We start from the raw sequence: 24,520 nt of genomic DNA, 5'->3' as shown, positions 1-24,520 counted from the left end.
TATGCTTTGTGCATGATGAAAGCGTGTCTCCTAAAAATTAGCCCACTCGCTTGCATCTGTAGAATTTTATCACCATCACTGACAGCGATGATAACCCACAGCAGATGGAATAAAAATTCACTGAATAACTTGCTGTGATTGTATTTAATGCTTCATTGGCTACAACATTCATAGCAGAGTGTTCAGAACAGTACTGAACACTCATTGGCTGTCGGAGATTGGATGACATAGGTCTGCAGAAAAAAAACCTGAGCTTAGCCGCCATTGTCCATGACTCCGAGTGGTTGGTGAACAACTTCTGTGGTTTCACATTTTGCTCTACCTTCGATATTTTCTTTATCCCTAACATGAAAGATGACGGTGACAACAATCAATCAAAGAAAGGCGACTTCACTTCCAAAGAGCAGAAATTTATTATCTTGTCCTTTTTGTCTTCTTAAGTGTTACTCCTGTTGTTGTAGATTTTGTGACACTGCATGAGTTCAGTAATGAAGCTATATTTTTAAACTGCAAAATGTGTGTGTGTGTGTGTGTGTGTGTGTGTGTGTGTGTGTGTGTGTGAGTGAGAGAGAGAGAGAGAGAGAGAGCTAGAAAATATGCTAATAGTCAGAGCTGCAGTTGTTAAATATTTAGGTGAGCAACCTGACACAAAAAATAACATTCATATTCTAATTTTCAAAAATGTCGTCTACTATACGGTAATGGTTAGCAGCATTTTGTGAATGCAGCTAACCAAAGCAATTTAGAATATTGCTTTTCCTACAGACTATGCTTTGTGTTATGAATGCTGCTAAGAGCGTTTACAAACAACTCATATGAGTTGTTTATCTGAACTCCTTTACCAATAAGAGTTGCTTAATGAATGTTATACAGCCACTGCTGCAATGCGGCTTACATTCCCCTAAGTCACTGAATTCCTTGATGGTGCTGATTTATGTGATAACAACTGAGAGAAAGGAAAACTGTAAAAGGCTGCAATGTTATCCAAATCAAATATAAGTAAGGTGTAATATTATACCATTGAGCATACAATAAAACCACTAATTATAGCTTTACAATAATGGAAGCCCCATTAAAGTAAAGCAAGCCACAATATACTGAACTGTTGTTATTAGCAGAATAGAATATTTGCCATTTGAAGACCACATGAATACTAGAAACTGGTCTGGTGAAACTTCACTAGAGATTTAATATTTTAGGGATACCTCTGTGTCTTCTTATGAGGTGCTTAATGTTCATAAAGATTGTTAAATGTTCACACTATTCGGCTGTGCTATCAACTTTTAGTAAGAGAAATTGCTAATGCAGTGTTGGAAATGTGTACCACTATTACCAGCCCTATGAAAATACACTGCCAGACAAAAAAAAAAAAAAAAGGTGAAGCACTCATAAGGAAAGGGAAAGGGAAATGAAACCTCATCGGTAGAGAGATTATGTGCTGTTATTTCAGTGAGTGTAAAATCAAGTCACACTTACAAAGAACATAGTGTATAAGCCCACTTACCAGTATGACTTCCCTCTTGGCATGGATGGATCCAACGATTTGGTTGGGAAGGGTGTCATAAGGCCATTGTATTCTCGCTTGAGCTGGCCCACAACTGTTGTAACTGGTTCTGGAAATCCCAGATACTAATGCCAGGACAGAGATGACATCAGAGCTTGTCCCAAACGTTTTCTGTCATTGATAAATCTGAAGGTCTTGGTGGCCACAGGACATCCACATATCCTGGGCAGTTCATAGACACACTTGTGGTATGTGAATGAGTGATGTCCTGTTGAAAAATGGCAACAGGATACTGTCACATGAGAGATAGCACATGAGTACGCAAGATGTTCGTGACATGCTGTTGTGATGTCAGAGTTCTCTGAATCACTACCAGCTATGACCTGAAGAATTATCCAATGGCTCGCCAAATCATAATGTCAAGGGTAATACCTCTGTAAAACATTGGAAGAAGGAGACCTCTCCACTTGTCACCAACATACTCTCTGAAGATTCTCATCCTGGGTAGTGTAGAACTGCTCTTAATCACTGATCACAATGCTTCACGGTCATGACGCTCTAAATGCAACCATTTGTGTTGTGGAGTTAATGGCAACCTTCATATGGCATAGTAATTCCCTATTCCAGCTTCTGCTGTCTCTGACCAGGGGTGTGGGATGGCAGAGAATGTTACAGAGCACCCATTACTTGTTATCAGATGGCAGGTGCAGATGTGAAGGTGCTTGGTGCACAAAATGGTGATCCTCCCATATGGTTAGATATGGTTGGCCACAACATTGACAATGAGTTTGCCTGCATTTTTTCCTCATGCAGTCCAACATCGGGCCACTATCACATCTGAATTCCCCACAAATATGGATACTGCATGATTCAATCAACTGGCCACATCGAGATTCACAATGGTGCTCCTTTCAAGCTGTGCCAGGTGCTGATAATGTTGTCGCATGAGAGTGAAGCACGTCCGTGTTCTTCGTAATGATCACTCAACATCTGATACTGTTTACACCACTTATATACTCTACCAAGCTTGGTAACAACACTAAACACAAACAACACTAATGTGCTCTGGTGGCCATTCTACCTGTCACAGAGAATCACAACTCCATAATTATTTACATATACACTGGTGAATTGTGCATGTACAAAGTTACAGAAGTAAGTTACTGAAGATTTGGTTTGACTTTTGGTTGATATGAGATGCATTATAATCCATGTGTTGCAGCATTATTTTGTGCACCTTCATTGTAAAGTTGTTATAAATTCAAATGTTGCATTTGTATACTATAATGCCTTACTAGTCACACTTCTGTTGGAGGTGGTAAGCCTTTGTCAGATTTTGACTTCTGATGTGGCTTACTTGATTATGGAGCAATTTAAAATTCACTGTTGATTAAAACCTGTACTGGGACAGGAACATAGTCTTATTGGCAAAAACACACGAAAAACTAGAAAACTTACTGTATTGTGATGATATCAAACTTTGAACATTTGGATGTGTAGTTTGATGCTTTTACACACATCCACGATGTCAGATTAACATCTTTGCAGTAAGATAATGAACCTGGTTTTCTGACTCTTTCCCAGATTAGTACTTGGGATATACTTGTACATGTAATACAAAATGATTGTTTCATTTTTAGAATAAGTGTCATTCATAATTAAATAGTCTGTTATAAAGCAAATTGACAATGTCAAACTATGTGATTAACAATTAATTGAAGCCAAATGTTTGGCCCCAACCAGCGGTCTTCCCGCTGCTGGAAATATTCTTCATTTTCTGAAGCATTACTTAAGAAATGTAGTTATTTCCCATATTGAAATTCTAAGTTTGTGCTGATAACTATTAGTAACTGATCAAGTCTTCAGCAGTATATTTTAATATAGATTGTGAAATGCTTCAGCAGTAAGTTCAGTGTATTGTACAAGGAGCACTGTTTGCAGTGTCAATTGTTTAACTGCCCTACTTTTTTTTGGTGGAGTGGAATTTGAGACCTTTTTAACAGTAGTGAAGTCTGCTTCCCTAGCAGATTGGTCTTCACATAAGACTACCATGTGGTGGACCCGGGTTTGGTTCCCGGTAGTGTCAGATATTTTTTCTTGATCTTGACTGGAACAGATTCCACACAGCCTCGCGATGTCATAGAGCTACTTGAATGAGAAGTAGTGACTCCAAGGTCTGGAAAATGGACAACGGCCAGGAGAGCAGTGTGCTGACTCCCATGCTCCTCCATACCACGTGCAAATGACGCCATATGGAAGAGGATGACACAGCAGCCAATTGACGTTGCTCACAAAGGAAACTCCCCATTGCACCCCGCTCAAACTTAGCTGTAAGATAAACCAGTGGATAGCCCATCATAATCTTTAACACAGATCAAGCATGGAAACGGGAAGAAGGTGTACAGAACTGCGAAAAAAAGGAGTAAAATCGAAACAGTGAACAGTCGAAGCGCAAGATGTGCAATGTGGAGTGCATTTGAGTATCAACGTCATCGTAGTTCTGTGGTCCCAGTGTTAGACTGTGAAGGGGGAGATCCATGTTCAAATCTCCCTTGTAATCCCCCCTCCCCCATTCACAGAATTATTAACTGTCTGTCTGGTCATTGACATGTCTGTTTGCTGTCTCTAAATTTGTGTCTGAATCATGCTGCAGTGTGTGTTTGCAACATTGAGGTATAAGGAGGGGATCTCCAGGTGTAGTGAACCACCTATTTGTTCTACAAAAGTAAAGCGTGTTATGACTCATACATTCTGTTTTGGAAGTTTCGCCAATGAATTCCTTTGTTGTAACATAGTTCACACCCGCTTATTTGTTGTTTTCCATTTCTGTGAGAGGTCTATGCGGTATCTTGCCTGCTCTGATTATTCATCACATTTACGTGTGATGGTAATATATTCTTACCACACGACTCCTATTCTATAATTATACAACCAGTGTATAGTATGACAATTGCCAAGACTATGGGAGGGGAACAAACATATCAATGACACGATGGAAAGTTCATAATTTAAAAGGTGCCATGAGGAAGATTTGAACACAGATCTTCTGTTTTGTAGTCCAATATAGTGGTCACACGACGATAATGCCATGATTCGTGCACTTCGCTTGATGTTGAACGTCCTGTGCTTGGACCGTTCACTGTTCCTATTTTGCTTCTTTTTTCACACTTCAGTACAGCTTCTTCCTGTTTTCAAGCTTGATCTGTATTCAGTTTTTGACGGTTCACCCAGTGGGTCACTTTCCCAATAAATCTGAGGAGCTGCAATGGGGAGTTTCCCATGTCAGTTTCCCATGTCCCATGTGATTGCAAAGTTTAGTTTTTTTATTGACTACTGTTGGCCAAAACTGGATTCTTATTGGAATCTTTTGTTGTGACAAAGTTCATGTGGATACTCCCACCAATTTATGGCATTTATCTTTAGGTAATATATTGGTGTATAAAATGTTCATACTTAGTAAATTATGTGAACCTAATTGGCAAAACAAGTTGTTCTGCGTCTATTGATAAACCACTGTTATTTTTCTCCTCAGTTCTTCTGCAGAACTAGTAATCTGTGTAGAGACTAAATATGTTCAAACTTTGTTTTGAAGAGCTTAATACAGGGCTGAATTTGGCATCCATTGTTTACAAATGTGGGTTGTAACTTGACATCACCTTCATATGTTGCCCATCCAGAAATGAGTTGCTAATGACTAGTCACATTCAGCATTCAGGAGTGAATTTATTAAAAACAAGCTTAAGACGATATTATGTGGTTGTATTTCAGAAATCACAAGAACAATCTTCCGAGGATTCTAGAAGGCTGCAGAAAGAAGTGGAAAATTCAAGAAAAGAATGCACTTTGTTAAGTCAGCAAATTGAGTCCCTTGAACGGCGTCTGACAGATAAGGATGTACAGATAACTGAGCTTTCTTCAGTGATGGCAAAAAGACCTGCTGAAATAACTAAACTACAGATCTGTGAGAAAGGTAAAGTACTTACAGGAAAAGGTATAGTTGTAAAATAATTTTAAAAAATAGGTTTAATTTAGAAAAAGTGCAGTGTCCTGAAATTGTTTCATAAAAAACGTTATCCAAATTATGTTCACCCTGGGAATTTATTTATTCGATTCAGTTTGATATTGCAAACTATGGTTTTGTTTTCTTTTTTGTCCTGTTGTTTGGTTTTATGACACGTGTAGCAGTAATGGTCAGTTTTATATGATGCTGTTTGTGTAGTTCCATGGAACTTCTAGAGGCATTACTGTGCCATTCAAAATAATACATTCTTCATCAAACAAATCTTCATCCATTCTCTTGATATTAGTTAATGCAGTGTTGAAACAACACAACCACATTTTATAGGTGCTTTCTGATTTATTGTAAAGTAAGGGCTTCCTTAAATTTATCAGATTAAGTACATAGTGTAGTGTAGAGTACATGAGTCAGTATCACTTGTTAATTATGTGTTTGAATTTTGTGTTTAAGTGGAAATCTGGGTTTGATTGTCAGTAGATGAAGTTTCAGAATTTCTTTCACGCCTCGCAACAATCTTTGAATTATCTTCAGAACATCTTCTAGGTATCCAAAACTAATATTATGGGGAAGAGAATGTTATAATGGTAGTTTAGAAAGCACCCTTGTTTAAGTAATATGTAAAGTTTGCAGAAGTGCTATGAGATGTTTATGCAATAAAAAAACACCTGGTAAGAGAGAAATAATTATTAAAATGTTGTGATTGCTAGTATGTTTTGTAAACTAGCTAGCAACCCGGCAGTAAACATGTATTTGAATCTCCAACACCCCCTTTGTACCCTTTGTTGTTTCCATTCACCTCTCTCTGTTCATCAGCTCCTTCCTCCTTCCATCTCTTCCTTCCCCCTCTCTCCTGGCCCAACTCCTCCTTCCCCCTCTGTGTCCATTACCTTCTCCCATCCTCCTTACTGTATATCTCCTCTACCCCGTACGTCTCCTCTCCCCCCATTCCCTCTCAGACTTTCAGCCTTGTAAACATTGGTATTACAACAAAACCTGGATTGCTAATTGAAGGCATGTAAAATGAGTGGGTAAATCGGTTTTGATCGTTGGTATGCAGGGTATGAGAGACATCTCTCCAGCACCTGGATCTGTGAGGATAGTAGTTTCAGTGACAGTGTTTTGCATAGTTTTATTCTGCAAGTGGGAAGGATTTCAAAGTTTCAGATGATTCAGATTCCATAATAGTATTCTAATCATAAGCCAATAAGCTATAAAAACATCTTTCCTGTTTTCTGTTGAAACTGGCTGCAAGGAAGAAAACAAAACAGCACATTGTTGTGTATACAATTTTTATCTAAAATTATATATCAGAATAAAGAACATATATGGAAACAATTTGTCTAATTGTTACATGCCCTAACATCGTAGTTAAAATTCAATGCAAGAAAGAAAGCTAAACCACACATTTTCACATCACAGCACAACATTCTCTTACCATCTGTTAGTTAAACAAAAAACCTGTACACTGTGGTTTAAAAAAATACAAATAGCCTATGTTCATTTGAATATTTATAAGAGTAGCATGTAAAAATTGAAGTAAATCAGTCAAGAACTTTTTGAGATATTTGGTAATAACTTTAAACAGTGTCTTGTCTTTTGGTGCACCTGCCTAATATTGTGTAGGGCCCCCGCGAGCACACAAAAGTGCTGCAACATGATGTGACATGGGCTCGACTAATGTCTGAAGTAGTGCTGGAGGAAATTTACACAATGAAACCTGCAGGGCTGTCCATAAATCAATAAGAATATGAGGGGGTGGAGATCTCTTCTGAATAGTGTGTTGCAAGGCATCCAAAATATGGGCAATAATGTTCATGTCTGGGGAGTTTGGTGGCCAGCAGAAGTGTTTAAACTTAGAAAAGTGTTCCTAGCGACACTCTGTAGCAATTCTGGTCGTGTGGGGTGTTGCATTGTCCTCCTGGAATTGTCAAGTCTGTCGGAATGGACAGTGGTCATGAATGGATACAGGTAATCAGACAGGATGCTCACATATGCGTCACCTGTCAGAATTATATTTAGACATATCAGGGGTCCAATATCACTCCAACTGCACACACCCCACATCATTACAGAGCCTCCACCAGCTTGAACAGTCCCCTGCTGACATGCAGGGTCCATGGATTCATGAGGTTGTCTCTATACTCGTCCATCCACTCGGTACAATTTAAAATGTGACTCACTCAACCAGGCAACATGTTTCCAGTCATCAGCAGTCCAATGTCGGTTTTGACAGGCCCAGGTGAGGTGTCAAGTTTTGTGTCGTGCAGTCATCAAGGTTAGATGAGTGGGCCTTTGACTCCGAAATCTCATATTGATGTTTCTTTGAATAGTTTGCATGCTGACACTTCTTGATGGCCCAGCATTAAAATCTGCAGCAATTTTGCAGAAGGGTTGAACTTCTATCATGTTGAATGATTCTCTTCAGTCGTCATTGGTCCTATTCTTGCAGGATCTTTTCCTGGCCACAGCAATGTTGGGGATTTGCTTTTTAACAGATTCCTGATATTCATGGCACACTCATGAAATGATCTTAAGGGAAAATCCCACTCATCACTTCCTCAAAGATGCAGTGTCCCATCGCTCGCGCACTGACTATAACACCATGTTCAAACTTGGTTAAATCTTTATAATGTAACAGAGTGACCTATATACACTACTGGCCATTAAAATTGCTACACCAAGAAGAAATGCAGATGATAAACTGGTATTCATTGGACAAATATATTATACTGGAACTGACGTGATTACATTTTCAAGCAATTTGGGTGCATAGATCCTGAGCAATCAGTACCCAGAACAACCACCTCTGGCCGTAATAACGGCCTTGATACGCCTGGGCATTGAGTCAAACAGAGCTTGGATGGCGTATACAGGTACAGCTGCCCATGCAGCTTCAACACGATACCACAGTTCATCAAGAGTAGTGACTGGCGTATTGTGACGAGCCAGTTGCTCGGCCACCATTGACCAGACATATTCAGTTGGTGAGAGATCTGGAGAATGTGCTGGCCAGAGCAGCAGTCGAACATTTTCTGTATCCAGAAAGACCCATACAGGACCTACAACATGCGGTCGTGCATTATCCTGCTGAAATGTAGGGTTTCGCAGGGATCGAATGAAGGGTAGAGCCACGGGTCGTAACACATCTTAAATGTAACGTCCACTGTTCAAAGTGCCGTCAATGTGAATAAGAGGTGACCGAGACATGTAACCAGTGGCACCCCATACCATCACGCCAGTTGATATGCCAGTATGGCGATGACGAATAGACGCTTCCAATGTGTGTTCACCGCGATGTCGCCAAACATGGATGCAACCATCATGATGCTGTAAACAGAACCTGGATTCATGCGAAAAAATGATGTTTTGCCATTTGTGCACCCGGGTTAGTCGTTGAGTACACCATCACAGGCGCTCCTATCTGTGATGTAGCATCAAGGGTAACTGCAGCTATGGTCTCCGAGCTGATAGTCCATGCTGCTGCAAACATCGTCAAACCCATCGTGCAGATGGTTGTTGTCTTGCAAACGTCCCCATCTGTTGACTCAGGGATCAAGACGTGGCCACACGATCCGTTACAGCCATTGGGATAAGATGCCTCTCATCTTGACTGCTAGTGGTACGAGGCCTTTGGGATTCAGCACGGCGTTCCGTATTACCCGCCTGAACCGACCGATTACATATTCTGCTAACAGTCATTGGATCTCGACCAACGCGAGCAGCAATGTCGCGATATGATAAACCGCAATTGTGATAGGCTACAATCCGACCTTTATCAAAGTCAGAAACGTGATGGTACGCATTTCTCCTCCTTAAACGAGGCATCACAACGACGTTTCGCCAGGCACCGTCGGTCAGTTGTATGAGAAATCAGTCGGAAACTTTCCTCATGTCAGCACATTGTAGATGTCGCCACCGGTGCCAACCTTGTGTGAATGCTCTGAATAGCTAATCATTACATATCACAGCATCTTCCTCCTGTCAGTTAAATTTCGCGTCTGTAGCATGTCATCTTCGTGCTGTAGCACTTTTAATGGCCAGTAGTGTAACAGAGAAGAAATAAAAAGTTTGAGGTTCGCCGATGACATTGTAATTCTATCAGAGACAGCAAAGGTCTTGGAAGAGCAGTTGAACGGAATGGACAGTGTCTTGAAAGGAGGATATAAGATGAACATCAACAAAAGCAAAACGAGGATAATGAAATGTAGTCGAATTAAGTTGGGTGATGCTGAGGGAATTAGATTAGAAAATGACACACTTAAAGTAGTAAAGGAGTTTTGTTATTTGGGGAGCAAAATAACTGATGATAGTCAAAGTAGAGATGATATAAAATGTAGACTGGCAATGGCAAGGAAAGCGTTTCTGAAGAAGAGAAATTTGTTAACATCGAGTATAGATTTAAGTGTCAGGAAGTCGTTTCTGAAAGTATTTGTATGGAGTGTAACCATGTATGGAAGTGAAACATGGACGATAAATAGTTTGGACAAGAAGAGAATAGAAGCTTTCGAAATGTGGTGCTACAGAAGAATGCTGAAGATTAGATGGGTCGATCACATAACTAATGAGGAGGTATTGAATAGAATTGGGGAGAAGAGGAATTTGTGGCACAACTTGACAAGAAGAAGGGACCGCTTGGTAGGACATGTCCTGAGGCATCAAGGGATCACAAATTTAGCATTGGAGGGCAACGTGGAGGGTAAAAATCATAGAGGGAGACCAAGAGATGAATACACTAAGCAGATTCAGAAGGATGTGGGTTGCAGCAAGTTCTGGGAGATGAAGAAGCTTGCACAGGATAGGGTAGCATGGAGAGCTGCATCAAACCAGTCTCAGGACTGAAGACCACAACAACAACAGTGTAACAGCTGCACCAGACATAGGTGTTGCCGACTGCAGTGCTGTATTCTGCTTTTTTATGTATCTCTGTGTTTCAATACAAGACCATAACAGCAAAAGGAAAAGATTTGTAAATTACTAATTTATTTCTTTGTACCGAAAGGAAAATTCTCTTAAGAAAACTTAAAAGTTATGAAACAGAATTGCTGTTCAGTACTTACCTTCAAGAGGTGAAATTGTTAGTACTGCCAATACACATATAAAAGAACAAAAACTTATCGTTTTGGGAGTGGAGAGGGGTATTTTGGGTGAGGCTGAAAGGAGGAGCAAGCCACTCAGATCCCAGGGATAGGAGAGTCCCAGCTGTTGTGAGGATAAAGAGAGATACGGATGAAGGGGGAGGCATTAAAGAGAGTAGGTGGTCACAGATAGTATATTGGTAAGCCCTATTCTAGCTTCAGCCTAGAGTTTGTGAGCACAGAACGAGAAGTAAATGTGAATTAAGAGGAAGAGAAATGAAATGAATAGTGCATTGTGTGTAAATCTTATAGTATCAAAATTAGAGGAAACTGCAAAACTGTGCACATTAGTTTACCAAGTAGCATGTTTCCACTGCGAAACATTTTATACAGGAATGATAACAACTAAACTGGCTTAGCACATGAGTGGATCTAGAACAGCTACCTGCCTGTCCATCTTGGGGACACCCAATACCTGTTGCTGACTAAGCACTGCAGCATGATTTAAGGGACGTAACTGCCAGCAACACCACATGGCTGTTTGAAACCACCTTTCAAACACTACTTTGTATGAACTTGGCCCCCAGCTTGTCCTTGCATCCCAGTACCCACCGAGGCTTGATCTCCATTAGAATATCTCTCATATTTTTTTCATTATAATAATCATTTATATAATTAAAATTTATTATATGATTTATTTATTTATTATCTCTTACTTAATTATTTTCTGTTATTACTTTTTAGTCTTCATTCTTCTCCACCTGACCCATCTCCCTCTTAAGTTCTTCGCCCATCTCCTTTTCCTCCTGGTTCTTAATTGCACTATTCCCTCATCTTAACTCACCTTTGCTTATCTCTTTACCATCATCCTTTCTGGACTGAAGCTAGCACAATGCTTTCTTTGCCAATGTACTTCTTGGTGATACCTCTTCCTTCATCTTTGTGTCTCTTTTGTCTTCATCCTGGAGTTTTAAATGACCTTGAGTGACCTGACCCTCTTTTTTTAACCTTCCACAACCTATCTGTCTCTCCTCCTCCAGGAAGGAACTAGTAGTACTGAAAGGGTCATTCCACATCAAATCACCCAATAAAAAATAAATTTTACACCCACCTCCTTAGATTTTCATGAAATTTGGCTCAAATGGTTTTAATACCATCCTGACAACACCTGCAAAATTTTTTTGCTGTATCTCTTATAGCTTTTTTTTTTTAAATTTTTTAAGTTTTTATGTTTTGTGTTTTCCGAACCTTCCGAAATGGTAAATTTAATTTGTATTCAAAACTTTAAAATTGATTATCTTAAAAACTCTTCTAGATAACATCATGAATTTTTGCAGCAAGTTTATTTATTATACATATTTGAAGATAAAAATGATACTATTAAAATATATTAATATTTTCTATGAAAAAATATATATATGTATTTTTTTTTTTAACAGATGTTTTGTTTTATAAGAATTGCAATATCTAGAGTCTCAGACCTGATAGAATGCTCAAATTTGTTTTAATTTACTCTTAAACATATAGGCTACTTGATAAAACAAAAATAATGATGGCTTTTTAACATGTTTATTAATTATAGTAGATTACATTAGAATTATGTACAAAGATAGTGTACTTACGACACATTTGTATAACCCAACTGATTGCTTGAAACATTGAATTTTTTGAGTAATTTTGCCTTTTTAATAAACATTAATGCTGATTCAACTTGTTTTTCCACTTCATCCAAGAGCTTTCAGTTCTTTTGATACAGTCTTTATTGAAGTAATACATTCTTCCAGTGCCGCTTGATTGAGGTGCATCTACTACACAGACTATGTTCTCCAAAGGCACTACGCAAGAATCTTCTCTTTCAGGCCAATAAAATGATGCAGCTGGTCCTGAAGGATGTAGAAATAGAATTTCTGCATCTTCTTCATCATTGAATATTGTTTTTACCAGTCCAAAGTACCAGTTACCATCATAATTTACAGCCACATAGCTATTTATGGATGGTTCAACACGAACCCAATCAGAAGATGAATGGAAAGAAAAGAGTAAGGAGGGTTTTACACTATCTGTAGTCCTTCTAATTTCAAGGTTGTTTGTTGGAAGTGGTTTGAAGTTATGAAAGCTTGTTGTTCCAGGAATGGTTCGGGTTGCTGAAAAACGGTTTTCTAGTTTTAACCGTAGCAAATCAGCTTCTTTTTTGTCAATAAAGTGAAAATGAACACACATCGATTACTGTCATTATTTGTTCTTTGTCTGAAAGCTGTAGACTAGCTTTCCTTAAAATTCTTTTAATAGTTCCTCCTAGGCCATCACAAATTGACTTCCCATGACTTGTTGCAAAAAAAGTGTGTTGGGCCTTCAAATTAAAGTCTCTCAAGTGTTCAGTCAAATTTTTAAAACTGTTTCTATTTTTGTACTGCCCAGCACAACCATCTGTAAAGTAGTGAACTGAGTCAATGTCAGTATGATGTGATGACAGACACTTTGTAATTTCTCTTTGTACAAAGTTAGCAAAACCAGTATCACGTTCTTGGTCATCACTAATAAAACATTGGTTGGAAACAAAAACATTGTTTTCCTCATTTCTTAGAAAAACTCCAACTGGGTGTAGAGTACAACTACCTCTATTCCAGTGGTAACTTTGGATCTCATTTTGTATAACGAAGGAATAATTTTCACTGAAACCCATCACAATAATTGCTGTTTTGGGTGATGGGTCTTCTTTCAATCTTTTAAAGGCTGCTGATTCGGATTTTGCTATAAACGAATGCGGGGTGAGCTTTTCCAATGACCTAACCAATAAAGAAATGTAGTCTTCAACACTGATACGACTGTTTGATCATTTCTGCCCTGTCTGTGTTAACCCACTGACTGATTACAATTGCTTCTTCTAAATCATAATCTTCACTTAGTTTTTCAGATAAGTACTCAGTTAGTGCAGTATTTGCAGTACAGCTGTCGCAATGACGTAGCATGCAGTTTTGGTTTTCCGTGTTGCACACAAGCATCTTAATTAGGTCTTTATAAGATTCTTCAATTTTCACAGCATCCAGTAATAGTTTAACATTCTGGTGGATACTGCATACACATACAGTGTGTGTGCCTGCAGCACCAGCAGGGATACACCATTTAGGTCTCAAGAAACAAAATTTTGAAAATCCTACTTCTACCTCGGGATTCTCCCATTAGAAAGAATAATAGAGTTCTCTCAAGTTACACAAAATGAGTCTTTTTTGCATATACACATTTTTTTGAACACTTACTTTGTCTTTTGCTCCAGGTAGCACTCTGGAACATTCATCCTTTTCATAAAAATCTGTTACAAGTCTTACTGTATTTTCAGAAAGAATTTTACCTTTTTTTGGACCAGGAGTTTCCAAAATACTTTTCGGATTTTAGCTTTCTAGCTTGTCGCACCATGTACTCACTTACATTAAATTCATTCATCACTTTATTTTGACTCCAAGAATCTGGAGCCAAGGTCAGAATCTGGATTTTTCTAGACCTCCCAACAGATGAAATCTTCTCTTTCATAAGATAAATCATTACATCAAAATCCTTTGCTTTCTCAACCACATTTGTATCTTCTTCGTCATCATCAGAACTTGGTGCATCATATTTTAATGCTTTTGAAACCGCCTTTTTTGCAGTCTTTTCAATACTGCTAACCTTCCTTTTAAAATAAGACCCTTTACTTTGTTCTGACAAGCCATGAAGCTCTATTAGTGTTAAACCTAAATTATCAAGAGCAATGTTTGTTTGTACGAGGGATTCATTTCTGGATTCCTGTGATTCTAATTCAAACATGACTTCATCATCTGTTTCACTTTCATGGACTTCAACTCTTTATTTTTCCTCATAAAAGTTACGGCATGTTCAGCAAAACTTTTGTCCAGGTTTTATGCTAATATTTTTTGTCAGTAATTGTTTAGAAAGATCCAAGCCTACACTTCTCAATGATTTTTTGATGGGCTTTTTGTGTTTTTTTAGTGGGTCTACACATGTTGTTTGATACTTTTCAAAAACGTTTAAAAAGTAGTAGCTGTGGTATGAACATATATTCTTAAATTCACACAGATTAATTCCAGATCGTAAGTGGATCAAATCTTTTTCTTCCTCGCTCAATTCAGATACCGGCTGTAACTGTTTTGAAGGTGTGTAGGTTGTTTGGAAACAGTCAGATTTTTTAAATAACCCTAAGCTACAGGTTTGAATATCTGACATACTGATTTCACTTTTGGTCTGATTACTGTTCTGGTTACTTTTATAGGATATTGGAAAAGAATCTCTGTAAACTAAGTAACAGTACTTACTGAAAGTTCGAATAAACTTAATAAAATACTATCCAAGCACTATTTAACACTGTAATAATTTTTTACTTCAAAACACGGGAGTAACAAAACAAAATCCAAGCGTACATTGTTACTCGAAGAAGACAAAAACTTATTTTCGGTGTCTAAGTCATTTGGTACTTTTTATTTTTAAAATATAATCATTATTATTTTAAAAATTAGATAACTATTAAACAGGTTAAAAAGCCAACATAATTTTTCTTTTATCTAATAGCCTATACAATTAAGAGTATTTTAAAACAAATTTGAGCTTTCTATCAGGTCTGAGACTCTAGATATTGCAGTTTTTGTAAAACTAAACATCCGTTAGCTAAAAAAAAACTTGTAAATTTTTATTCATTTGGAAGGTTTTAATATATCTTTATGGTAATTTTTTTTAACATTTAGATATAATACACAAACTTATTCCAAAATTTCATACTGATATCTTGAGTATTCTTTAATATACAAATTTTTTTAGTTGTGAGGACACGTTTAAGTTACGATTTCCGACTGCTGAAACAACGCCAAATCTAAAAACTTTAAAAATTTATAAAAAAAACTATAAGAGATAGAGCAAAAAAATTTTACAAGTGCTTTCAGGATGATAAAAGAAGTAATTGTACCAAGTTTCATCAAAATCTGACATGGTTGGTGTCAAGGCCTGGGTGATTTGACATGGAATGACCCAAAAGCTAGAATTAAGAGTTTTCAAGTATAATTGTTTTTATTGCAGCACTGTCGGTATTCAGCAGTGAATAGTTACCCCAACAAGAAGCTGAACAGTGTAACTTATTCTTTGTCGGTGTGCACAGCTAATAAACTCTTTGACATGCCTTTGCATGTTTGAGTGCATGTGCATGTGCACCCAAAAGTGCGTGCGCGCGTGCACTCACACACACACACACACACACACACACACACACACACACACACACACACACACACACACAAATTTAAAACTGCTGTTTCAAATAGCTGTTAAATCCAACAGCACACAGTTAACACCCCTACTGCATCTTAGTTGCAGCCTTGTAAATTTTCCCCTTAATTTTATTGGTCCTGATTTTACCAGTAGTATATGGTGAGAAACAGTCAGTATATAGTTATCGTGCAACATATTGTATTATAAATTTCACTTCTGCAACTGCATGTACATCCACATTGTTGCAAAGCACTGTGAAGTGCATGGCAAAGGATACTTACTGTTGTACCAGTTACTAGGGCTTCTTCCAATTCCAGTCATGAATGGAGTGCAAGGAGGAGATGTCTTTAGAAGCCTCTATGCATGCTGCAGTAAGTGTAATCCTGACCTCATTATTCCTAGGGGAGCGGTATCAGGAAGTTGTATATTTCTAGAGAATCTTGTTCTTCTTCCTTTCTCTCGCTACAGCCCATGAAGGGTCTGTGCGTTGTTGACTACCTTTCTCTTCCAATCCTCTCACAACTTCATCAGCCTCCTCCAGTTCCGTACTCTGTCTCTACATCATCCAGCCATTGCAATATTGGTCTCCCCACTGATTGGCTACACTTTGGCATTGCAGTTGGCACTACCTTTGGAAATTGCTCTTATTATTCTTTCTTCCATTATTTTGTTCCTCAATAGCCATCTCACAGTCATCCTCATACCACTCACTTCGTCTTATCCTGTTTTCCAGTTCCCGCTTGACTTCCATCGTTTGCCGTATTGTTCTTTCCAGTAATTGCCACTGCTATTCAGGGCCAGCTTCCTCCTCAGTGGCAATCACACTCATCCCTTCATTCATCTTCCTTTGGAATTTTGCTCTTTCTGTCTTATTGATGATGACTGGGTTCACATTGTACTTCCTCCCCTTTCTACATGGTTTTATCCTCTGCCTATACTTGACCATCACCATATTGTGGTACAAGTCTGTATCAGACCCTTCTCATCACCTTAACACACTTAATGTCTGTGCCTTGTGTTCTTTGGATAAGTACATGATTTATCTGGTTGATTGTGACTCCATCTGGATGTATTTATGTCCTGTTATGGATATTCTTTTGTGGGAATATGGTGCTACTTATGGTGAAGTTGTTGCCTACAGCAAAATCAACCAGCCTCAGTTCGTTGTCATTGTACTCTTCATGTAGACTGTACATTTTCGCATTTGGTCTAAACAGTGTTTCTCTTCCCACCTTAGCATTCGTATTTCCTAGAATCACTTTCATTTCATTTTCTGCTATTGTTTCATATGTGCCTTCAAGGTGTTCATAAAAGGAGCCTTTGCCCTCATCATTCGCTTTCTCTGTTGAAGCATGGTTGCAAATCGGTGCCATATTGAAGAATTTAATTTTTATTCTCAGTGTGCATATCTTGTCATTCATGACCTAAAAATTTGATATTGCCGACTTGCATGTCCTGTGTGCTAGGAAAATGGTTCCAAGATTATCTGAATTGCTGCTGAAAATAATTGTGTAGTCACCAGACTCGAAAATGCAGGCATCCTTCCACCTAATCTCCTGTAATGCTGCTATTCTTGTTTGGTACTTTAGTTGGTCTTTCAAGTTTCTGGATGGAGTGCATTACAAGTAGCTATGTGTAGATCAGTCCATGTCCATTGCTGGGTTGTCATCTTGGGGCTGTCCTTTTTCCACATGTGCTCAGTGTTTTCATGACTACGAGTGGGTGTAAAAAAACAACCGGAATCATTTTTTTGCATTTTAAAATGCCTGTGCTTGAGATTGGTGTTGGTAGTATCAGAGAGATCTGATCTTGAGTAATGTAATACCACACGCATCATTTGCATGGTGATATGCAGTTGGAGGAAAGCAGTGAAAGTGCACAGACGTACTGTACCCAACATGGATCTCAAGTTGCAGCAGTGCATGTCAATTAGATTTTGTATTCTTGACAAAACACCATCAGAAACACTGAAAACGTTGCAGCAAGCCTACAAAGAGCACACTGTGGGTAAAACACAGGTTTTACTGTGGCCTAACTGATTTCAGGAGGGAGGGGGGGAGGGAGGAGTAGAAAGACTTTGTGGATGCTCCACACCCCAGAAGATCATCAACTTCAAAGACTGAAACCAGTGACAACACGATTGATCTCATGTTGCAAGAAGACTTGTTTATGGTTAACAGAGATTGCAGAGATAACAAATCATTAACAGAGGTATCCTATGGATCAACTGAAGACATTGTACGAAATGTTCTAGGGTGTAGAAAAGTTGCAGCAAAGTTGGTGCCTCGTATGATCAGTGACAAACAGAAGGCTCGCCATGTGATGGCGTGGCAACAATGGAAGGGAAGGCTTCAGCATGAATCAGATTTTTTGGAAAGTCTTACATGCAGCAAATGAGACAAAACAGGACATTGTCTGATGGAAACACCCTTCATCTCCAATACCCAAAGAGGCCAAAGTTCAGCCAAGTGCAAAAAGTTATTTATCTTGTCGTACGGTGGATGAGCAACATACTGTTACTGCAAATTACTATTGTGGTGTATTGAAGAGGCCATTAAGGAGGAAAATTGCAACAAGAAGACCATATCTTGCCCAGATGGGATGGATCCTTCATCACGATAATGCACTGCCTCATCATTCCATCAAGACTGAGGAAACAATAACAGTCACTGAATTAGGCATTGAGGTGATGCCACATCATCCTTATTCACCAGACCTAGCACCATGTGACTTCCAACAATTTCCTGCAGTGGAAAAGAGCTTTGGGTGTGTTATTTTCAGAGTGATTGAGAACTAAACAATCAAATTTTTGGTGTACTCAACAAAGTATCAGAAAGTATCTTCAGGTAGTGTTTTGAAAATTGTTGTATTGTGTTTGAGGGAGATTACTTTGAAGGTCTGTAATGGAATTTGAATAAAGGTGAGCAGTATTTTTTGCTAAATAAATAATTCTGGTTATTTTTTGATATCCCCTCATACATACTTTTTACGTGGCAGAGAAGTCACCCCTTCACACTACTTGCTGACCCTTCACAGCCTCTTTGGTGGCTGCCTTTTCTGTCAGGGATGGGCCCCTTAGCCTTTGAGTAGCCCTCCTCTTCATACAAGGCAGTTGGTTCCTTCTATTATCCTCAGCAGGCAAGTCCCCCATCGAGATAGAAAAGGAAAAATGAAAGACACCCTCAAGCCTCAAAACGTAACACCATTGGGATTGAGAAAGCCAAGAGTTGCCCAAAAGGGGCCGATAGGAAAGAAAACAGAAAAAGTGTGATACAAGTAAGTGACGTTGCCCGCATCTCGTGGTCGTGCGGTAGCGTTCTCGCTTCCCACGCCCGGGTTCGATTCCCGGCGGGGTCAGGGATTTTCTCTGCCTCGTGATGGCTGGGTGTTGTGTGCTGTCCTTAGGTTAGTTAGGTTTAAGTAGTTCTAAGTTCTAGGGGACTTATGACCACAGCAGTTGAGTCCCATAGTGCTCAGAGCCATTAGAACCATTAGCCAAGTAAGTGACGTAGCTGTGGTTGCCACCCTCATACTCCCAAGAAAGGAAGCTTCTGTGGAAATGCACTTTGTCCATTGTCCTATCAGCTAACAAGTCTGACATGAATGATCTTACCAGGAACATTATTCGTCGCGCCGTATCTCAGTGGGTCATTGAAACACACACACCTTCCCCACCAATTTTAAGGCAGTAGTCTATGGGGAGGCTTTCTCAGGACAGCTTGCATTTTTCTTGAGGTGTCTGACATTTCAGTTCCTTCTGCACCTCTGTTACAGTCCCCCATGGATCAAATAAATCTGTGACTGTTCATGCTGCCCTTCTGAGTATATACTCAATATCCCCTGTTAGTCTTATTTGGTATGAGTCCCATAAAGTTGAGCAGTATTCTAGGATGGGTCACATGAGGGATTTGTAACCAATCTTTTTTGTAGACTGATTGTGTTTCCTCATTATTCTACCAATAGACCGAAGTCTGCTTCCTGCTTTACCCATGACTGTGAGTGAGTCTATGTGATAATTCCATTTCATGTTCCTACAAACTGTTACACCCAGGTATTTGTGTGAATTTAGTGATTCCAACTGTGACTCATTATTACTGTAGCTACAGGATACTATTTTTTTCCTTTTGTGAAATGGCAAAAAGTTTCATTTCTGAACATTTAAAACAAGTTGCCAATTTTGCACCTCTTTGAAATCTTATGGAGATATGATTCATTATTTTTGCAGCTTCTCTCAGACTATATTTCACAGTAGATAACTGCGTCATCTGCAAAAGGCTGAGGTTACTGTTAATATTGTCTACAATGTCATTAATGTACAATATGAATAGCAAGGGTCCAGAGATCCTTCACTGGCGCACACCTGAAGTTAACTTCTACATTTATCAGTGATTATCCATCCAAGATAACATTCTGTGTCTTCCTTACCAAAAAATCCTTAATGCAGTCATAAATTTCACATGATGACTGATACAAGTGTGCTTTTGATAGTAAGTGTACATGTGGTATTGACTCAAATGCTTTTGAAAATTAAGGAATATGATGTGTGCATGACTACTTTACCCATGTCTTACAGTACGTCATTTGAGAAAAGTGTTAGTTGGGTTTCACATGATCAGTGCATGCAGCATCTGTACTGGTTGCCGTATAGGAGGCCATTCTGTTCGAGATTTTTTTTTTTTTTTTTTTTTTTCCAGAATATGTTCTAAGATTCTACAACAAATGTATTTCAGTGATATTGGATGGAAGTTTTGTGGATCCGTTCTGCTCTCTGTCTTGTAAATACGTGTGACCTGTCCTTTCTTCCAACTACTGGGCTTTCTTTTGTTCACAGGATCTATTGTAGATTATAATTAACAGTCACTTGATTCTCATATTTAAGTTGGTGGTATGTGAACATACCCTTAAAGCACAAACTTCCTTTTTTCATGTCACCATTTTCTAGAAATTTGCTGTCTCCTCACTTTCATTTTGTGTTAATTATGATTGTGTTTCCAGACATTATAAGCTGCATATTTGTGCCATTTTAGTGTTATTCCTTGTGACACACATCCATAAAAGGTATGCCATTGACAGTGATTTCTGTTGTGTTACCTTTCCTTCGTTACTCTGAACAGGCTATCTTCGCTTTTTTTCCTTCATGCGTTTCTATTTCTTTGTGTCAGTTGTACTGTCTTATTATATTCTTTGCACAATATTTTTCCCTTAATACCATTTTGCAACCACCTGTAGAGCTGTGTAAAGTACATATAAAATTCCCTTCATTTAACTTTGAATTTCACTTTCTTCTGACATTGCTGGTACTCATCTATTTATCTGTATGATCGTCAGAAATTAATAATTATTTCATCTCCATGGAGCATTATGGACTGTTTTTACAATCACTCATCAGACAGATTAGTCTGTTCTGTATCAACATTTGTGATACTGCTGCAGAATGATTTATGGTTCCTTCTGCTATTCTGAGCAACCCTTTTACGACGAGCAACCCTTTTACAATTATCTCACAGTGTCAGTTAACTGGACAGTCTTTGAATTTTCCAGTAGTAAGATTCCTGTTGCAAGGCATGACTTTTATGAATCAGCTTTGTTTTATAACATAGCATACAAACTCCTGTTACATTGGTTTTGTTACAGATGATCAGGCAGATACACTAATTAGAAAACTTAAAGAGAGTGAGCTTGAATTGTCGAACTGTAGATTAAAGTTACAAACTACAGAAGAACTTTTGGAAACATCAAGAACACATTCAGTTATTTATAAGGACTCATGTCTTAAACTGGAGAAGGATCACCAGAAGCTGATTGAAGATTTTAATTTATTCAGAGATAATTCAACAAAGAGGTTGGTGCAATACATTCTACAGTTTACTATTACATAATAATGAATAACAATTTTAGAGCTGATGCAGAGAAGATACAAAATTTAGAGTGGTATGTTCGCTACAAGAAGACATTTTGTAAGTACATTTGCTATAGGTTCGTAAAATAATGCACAAATTCTTCTGTTTTTGAAGTTGTGGAAAATATATGTATCTTACTGCATTTGGAAGCCACACATACCGCTCAGAAGGGAGTTGCACGTCATACAGTTATTTGTATTCTTACTTCAAATGACCTGATGTAGCTTCTTCTTTCATAGTGTAAAACTAGTGAGATATTCTATAAGCCTTGTAGAGAAACTCTCTTTGAGTAGTAGTCTTCAAAGTGGCATTTGTAAGCTATCATTAATGTCCAGTTGCACAAATTATTTAGTGTAAAACACACTATTTACCAAGTGTTGCATATTTGCTTACATGAAGATACTACTATAAACTGTAGTTGCTTTACAATTCCTCAAGGTATTGTTGTTCAGTCATTAAAATATATATAAGCTCTTTTCCACCAGAAGCGTTTCAATTTATTGAGGTAAAGCATCATCAGTGGTCTGTAATTAAAGATATTTACAATTTGATTTGCTTTTAAGATAGAAAACAGTTCGTTAACAATATGTCAGTTCTTACTGGTGATTTCCCTTTGGTTTCTCACCTACATCTGGAAATGCCATCTGCTAGCACATCTTCAGTGTCTTTCTTCATTAGATACGATACTTAGTCTAATTTTTCATTGCTCCGTAGAACTATGCATTTCTTACGTTTTACACAACACACTTTTTCATGCGTCACTGTTTATTTTTATTCTCCTAAGTGTGTACTGATTGTGAAAATATATACATTGGAGTGACTGGCAGGACTTTCAACACAAGGTATAAACAACATGTCAGAACACTGAAATACGGTACAAACTATTCAACGTTTGCAGATCATCTAAAACAAGAATACCATAGACTAAGCAATATTGAAAAAGATGTGAACATCATAAGATTCAGTGAAGACAGAAGCCTTCCTCCTTGCCAAGAAAATTTCCACATACACAAAGCATTAACACAAAATAAACAGTTGCTCAGTGACCAGATAAATATTGGAAACCAGACACTATAAAAAATAATGGAAAAAAATCACATGAAAAAGAAAAGAGCCTTTTCCATCCTTCACCCTCTCAACCCCCACGCCCTTTCCCAGTTTCATTTCATTTCTTGCTCCTCATCTTTTTCTCCAACCCACACTCCGCCACACTGCTATACACTTATGTCCACTCATGTTATATTGGCAACACTACAAAACACAATAAATGCTTAGAAGTATAAAAATAACAGCGGTGTGTGAAAAAGTGTGCTACATAAATTGTAAGAAATGCGTAGCTCTGCAGAGCAATGAAAGATTAGACTGCAAGTGTCAGTATCTAATGAAGAAAGACACCAAAGATATGCTAGCAGACGGTGTTTGCCAATGTTGGCGAGAAACCAAGCAGAAATCACCATAAGTAAAAATCACCATACTGTTAACAAATGGTTTTTCTATCTTAAAAACAAATCAAATTGGATATATCTTTAATTATGGACCACTGATGATGATTTACCTCGATAAAGCGAAATGCTTCTGGTGGAAACTTGTGGTTGTAATGATGGAAGAAAATACCCTCAGGAAAGCTCCTAGAACTTATTAAGGGTGTATACGACCCGGGACAACCAGGAGATCTGGGAAAAACCCGGGAATGTATTCGTCTGGGAGAAAACTGGGAAAAACCCGGGAATTTTTTTAGAATTCCAGGAATTTTTTATTGTTTTAGTTTTCAGTTACATTTTTGTAACTTTGACTGGTAAGAACGAATACTCTAACAAAGAATATTACTGTATCTCGCTGCCGCAGAATAATACTGCAGCAATCAAAAACAAATGAGAGAAAATAAACAAAAATAAAACTTAAGTTGCAAAGGAAATGCACCATATAAACAACAAAACACAGTGCTCATATCAGTGTTTGCCAACAGCAAAGTTGTGTCAAAGATTTTAGGAAGACTACGCAATGTTTCATAACAACAAATTGCCTCCGATGAGCGTGATGTCACAACTGTTTACATTAGATTCGTTTGAGCGGTTGCGAGTGAGCTTATGCGCATGTGCACTTGAGTCGCATTTGGGTAGTACATTCTCCCGCTTCTGGCTACAGAAGTGTAGCAGTTAGCAGTATAAGCAATAGCACCAAGCAGCCAGATGCTATCCAGAAAATTTTACTGGTGCGCCTAAGCTTCCAGATTCATGTATGCGCAACAGGCCCGGAACTAATGGGTGGGGGCAAACGGGTATCTGCCCCGGGTGGCAGTTTCAGAGGAGTGAGGGGAGGGGGGGGGGGGGGGGGCACCAGATTCATATTATTCAGGAAATAGACCTTGTTTCACAAAGTGCCTAGCACCCAGCGCACGTTGGTATATCGACTACTCATATGACTTTGAATGCATCGCTGTTTTTGAGCATTTTTGAACAAATTCTAAGTTGATTTCTGAAATAATCGTAAGATGATTTTTGCATGCGTGCATAGTGTACGTGATGTCTCTGCCAGGGGAATCCCCGTCACATCTAGAAATAAGCTGTCCTGAGCGGAATAAAGCTGAACGGGTGAATGCCAGTCGCCATTTATGTGGTTTATTGGGTTTGCAAATGATCAGCATTTTATAACTACTATCAAATTCCATAGTTTCAGACTACCAGAGTGGAAATAAATGACTAAAAGGAATAACAGTGTAAATGGGTAAATGTATAATAAGTAGAACAATGCAAGATTCATAGTTTAGGTGAGT

The 24,520-nt window shown here is 38.4% G+C and overlaps 1 protein-coding gene across 1 annotated transcript in view; it reads left to right on the top strand.

Moving 5' to 3' along the window:
• Positions 1–24,520, top strand: part of LOC124788324 (nucleoprotein TPR-like) — a 393,071-nt gene that overhangs the window by 142,930 nt on the left and 225,621 nt on the right. The window contains exons 13-14 of the mRNA XM_047255562.1: positions 5,273–5,474; positions 21,482–21,689. Of these exons, the coding sequence (XP_047111518.1) occupies positions 5,273–5,474; positions 21,482–21,689 (410 nt within the window). The remainder of the gene's footprint in view (positions 1–5,272; positions 5,475–21,481; positions 21,690–24,520) is intronic.

The sequence above is a fragment of the Schistocerca piceifrons genome, chromosome 3 (genome assembly GCF_021461385.2).
Source record: "Schistocerca piceifrons isolate TAMUIC-IGC-003096 chromosome 3, iqSchPice1.1, whole genome shotgun sequence".
Classification (NCBI taxonomy): domain Eukaryota; kingdom Metazoa; phylum Arthropoda; class Insecta; order Orthoptera; family Acrididae; genus Schistocerca; species Schistocerca piceifrons.
Note: the sequence above shows the minus strand (reverse complement) of the source record. Positions and strands in the feature narration are given on the sequence as shown.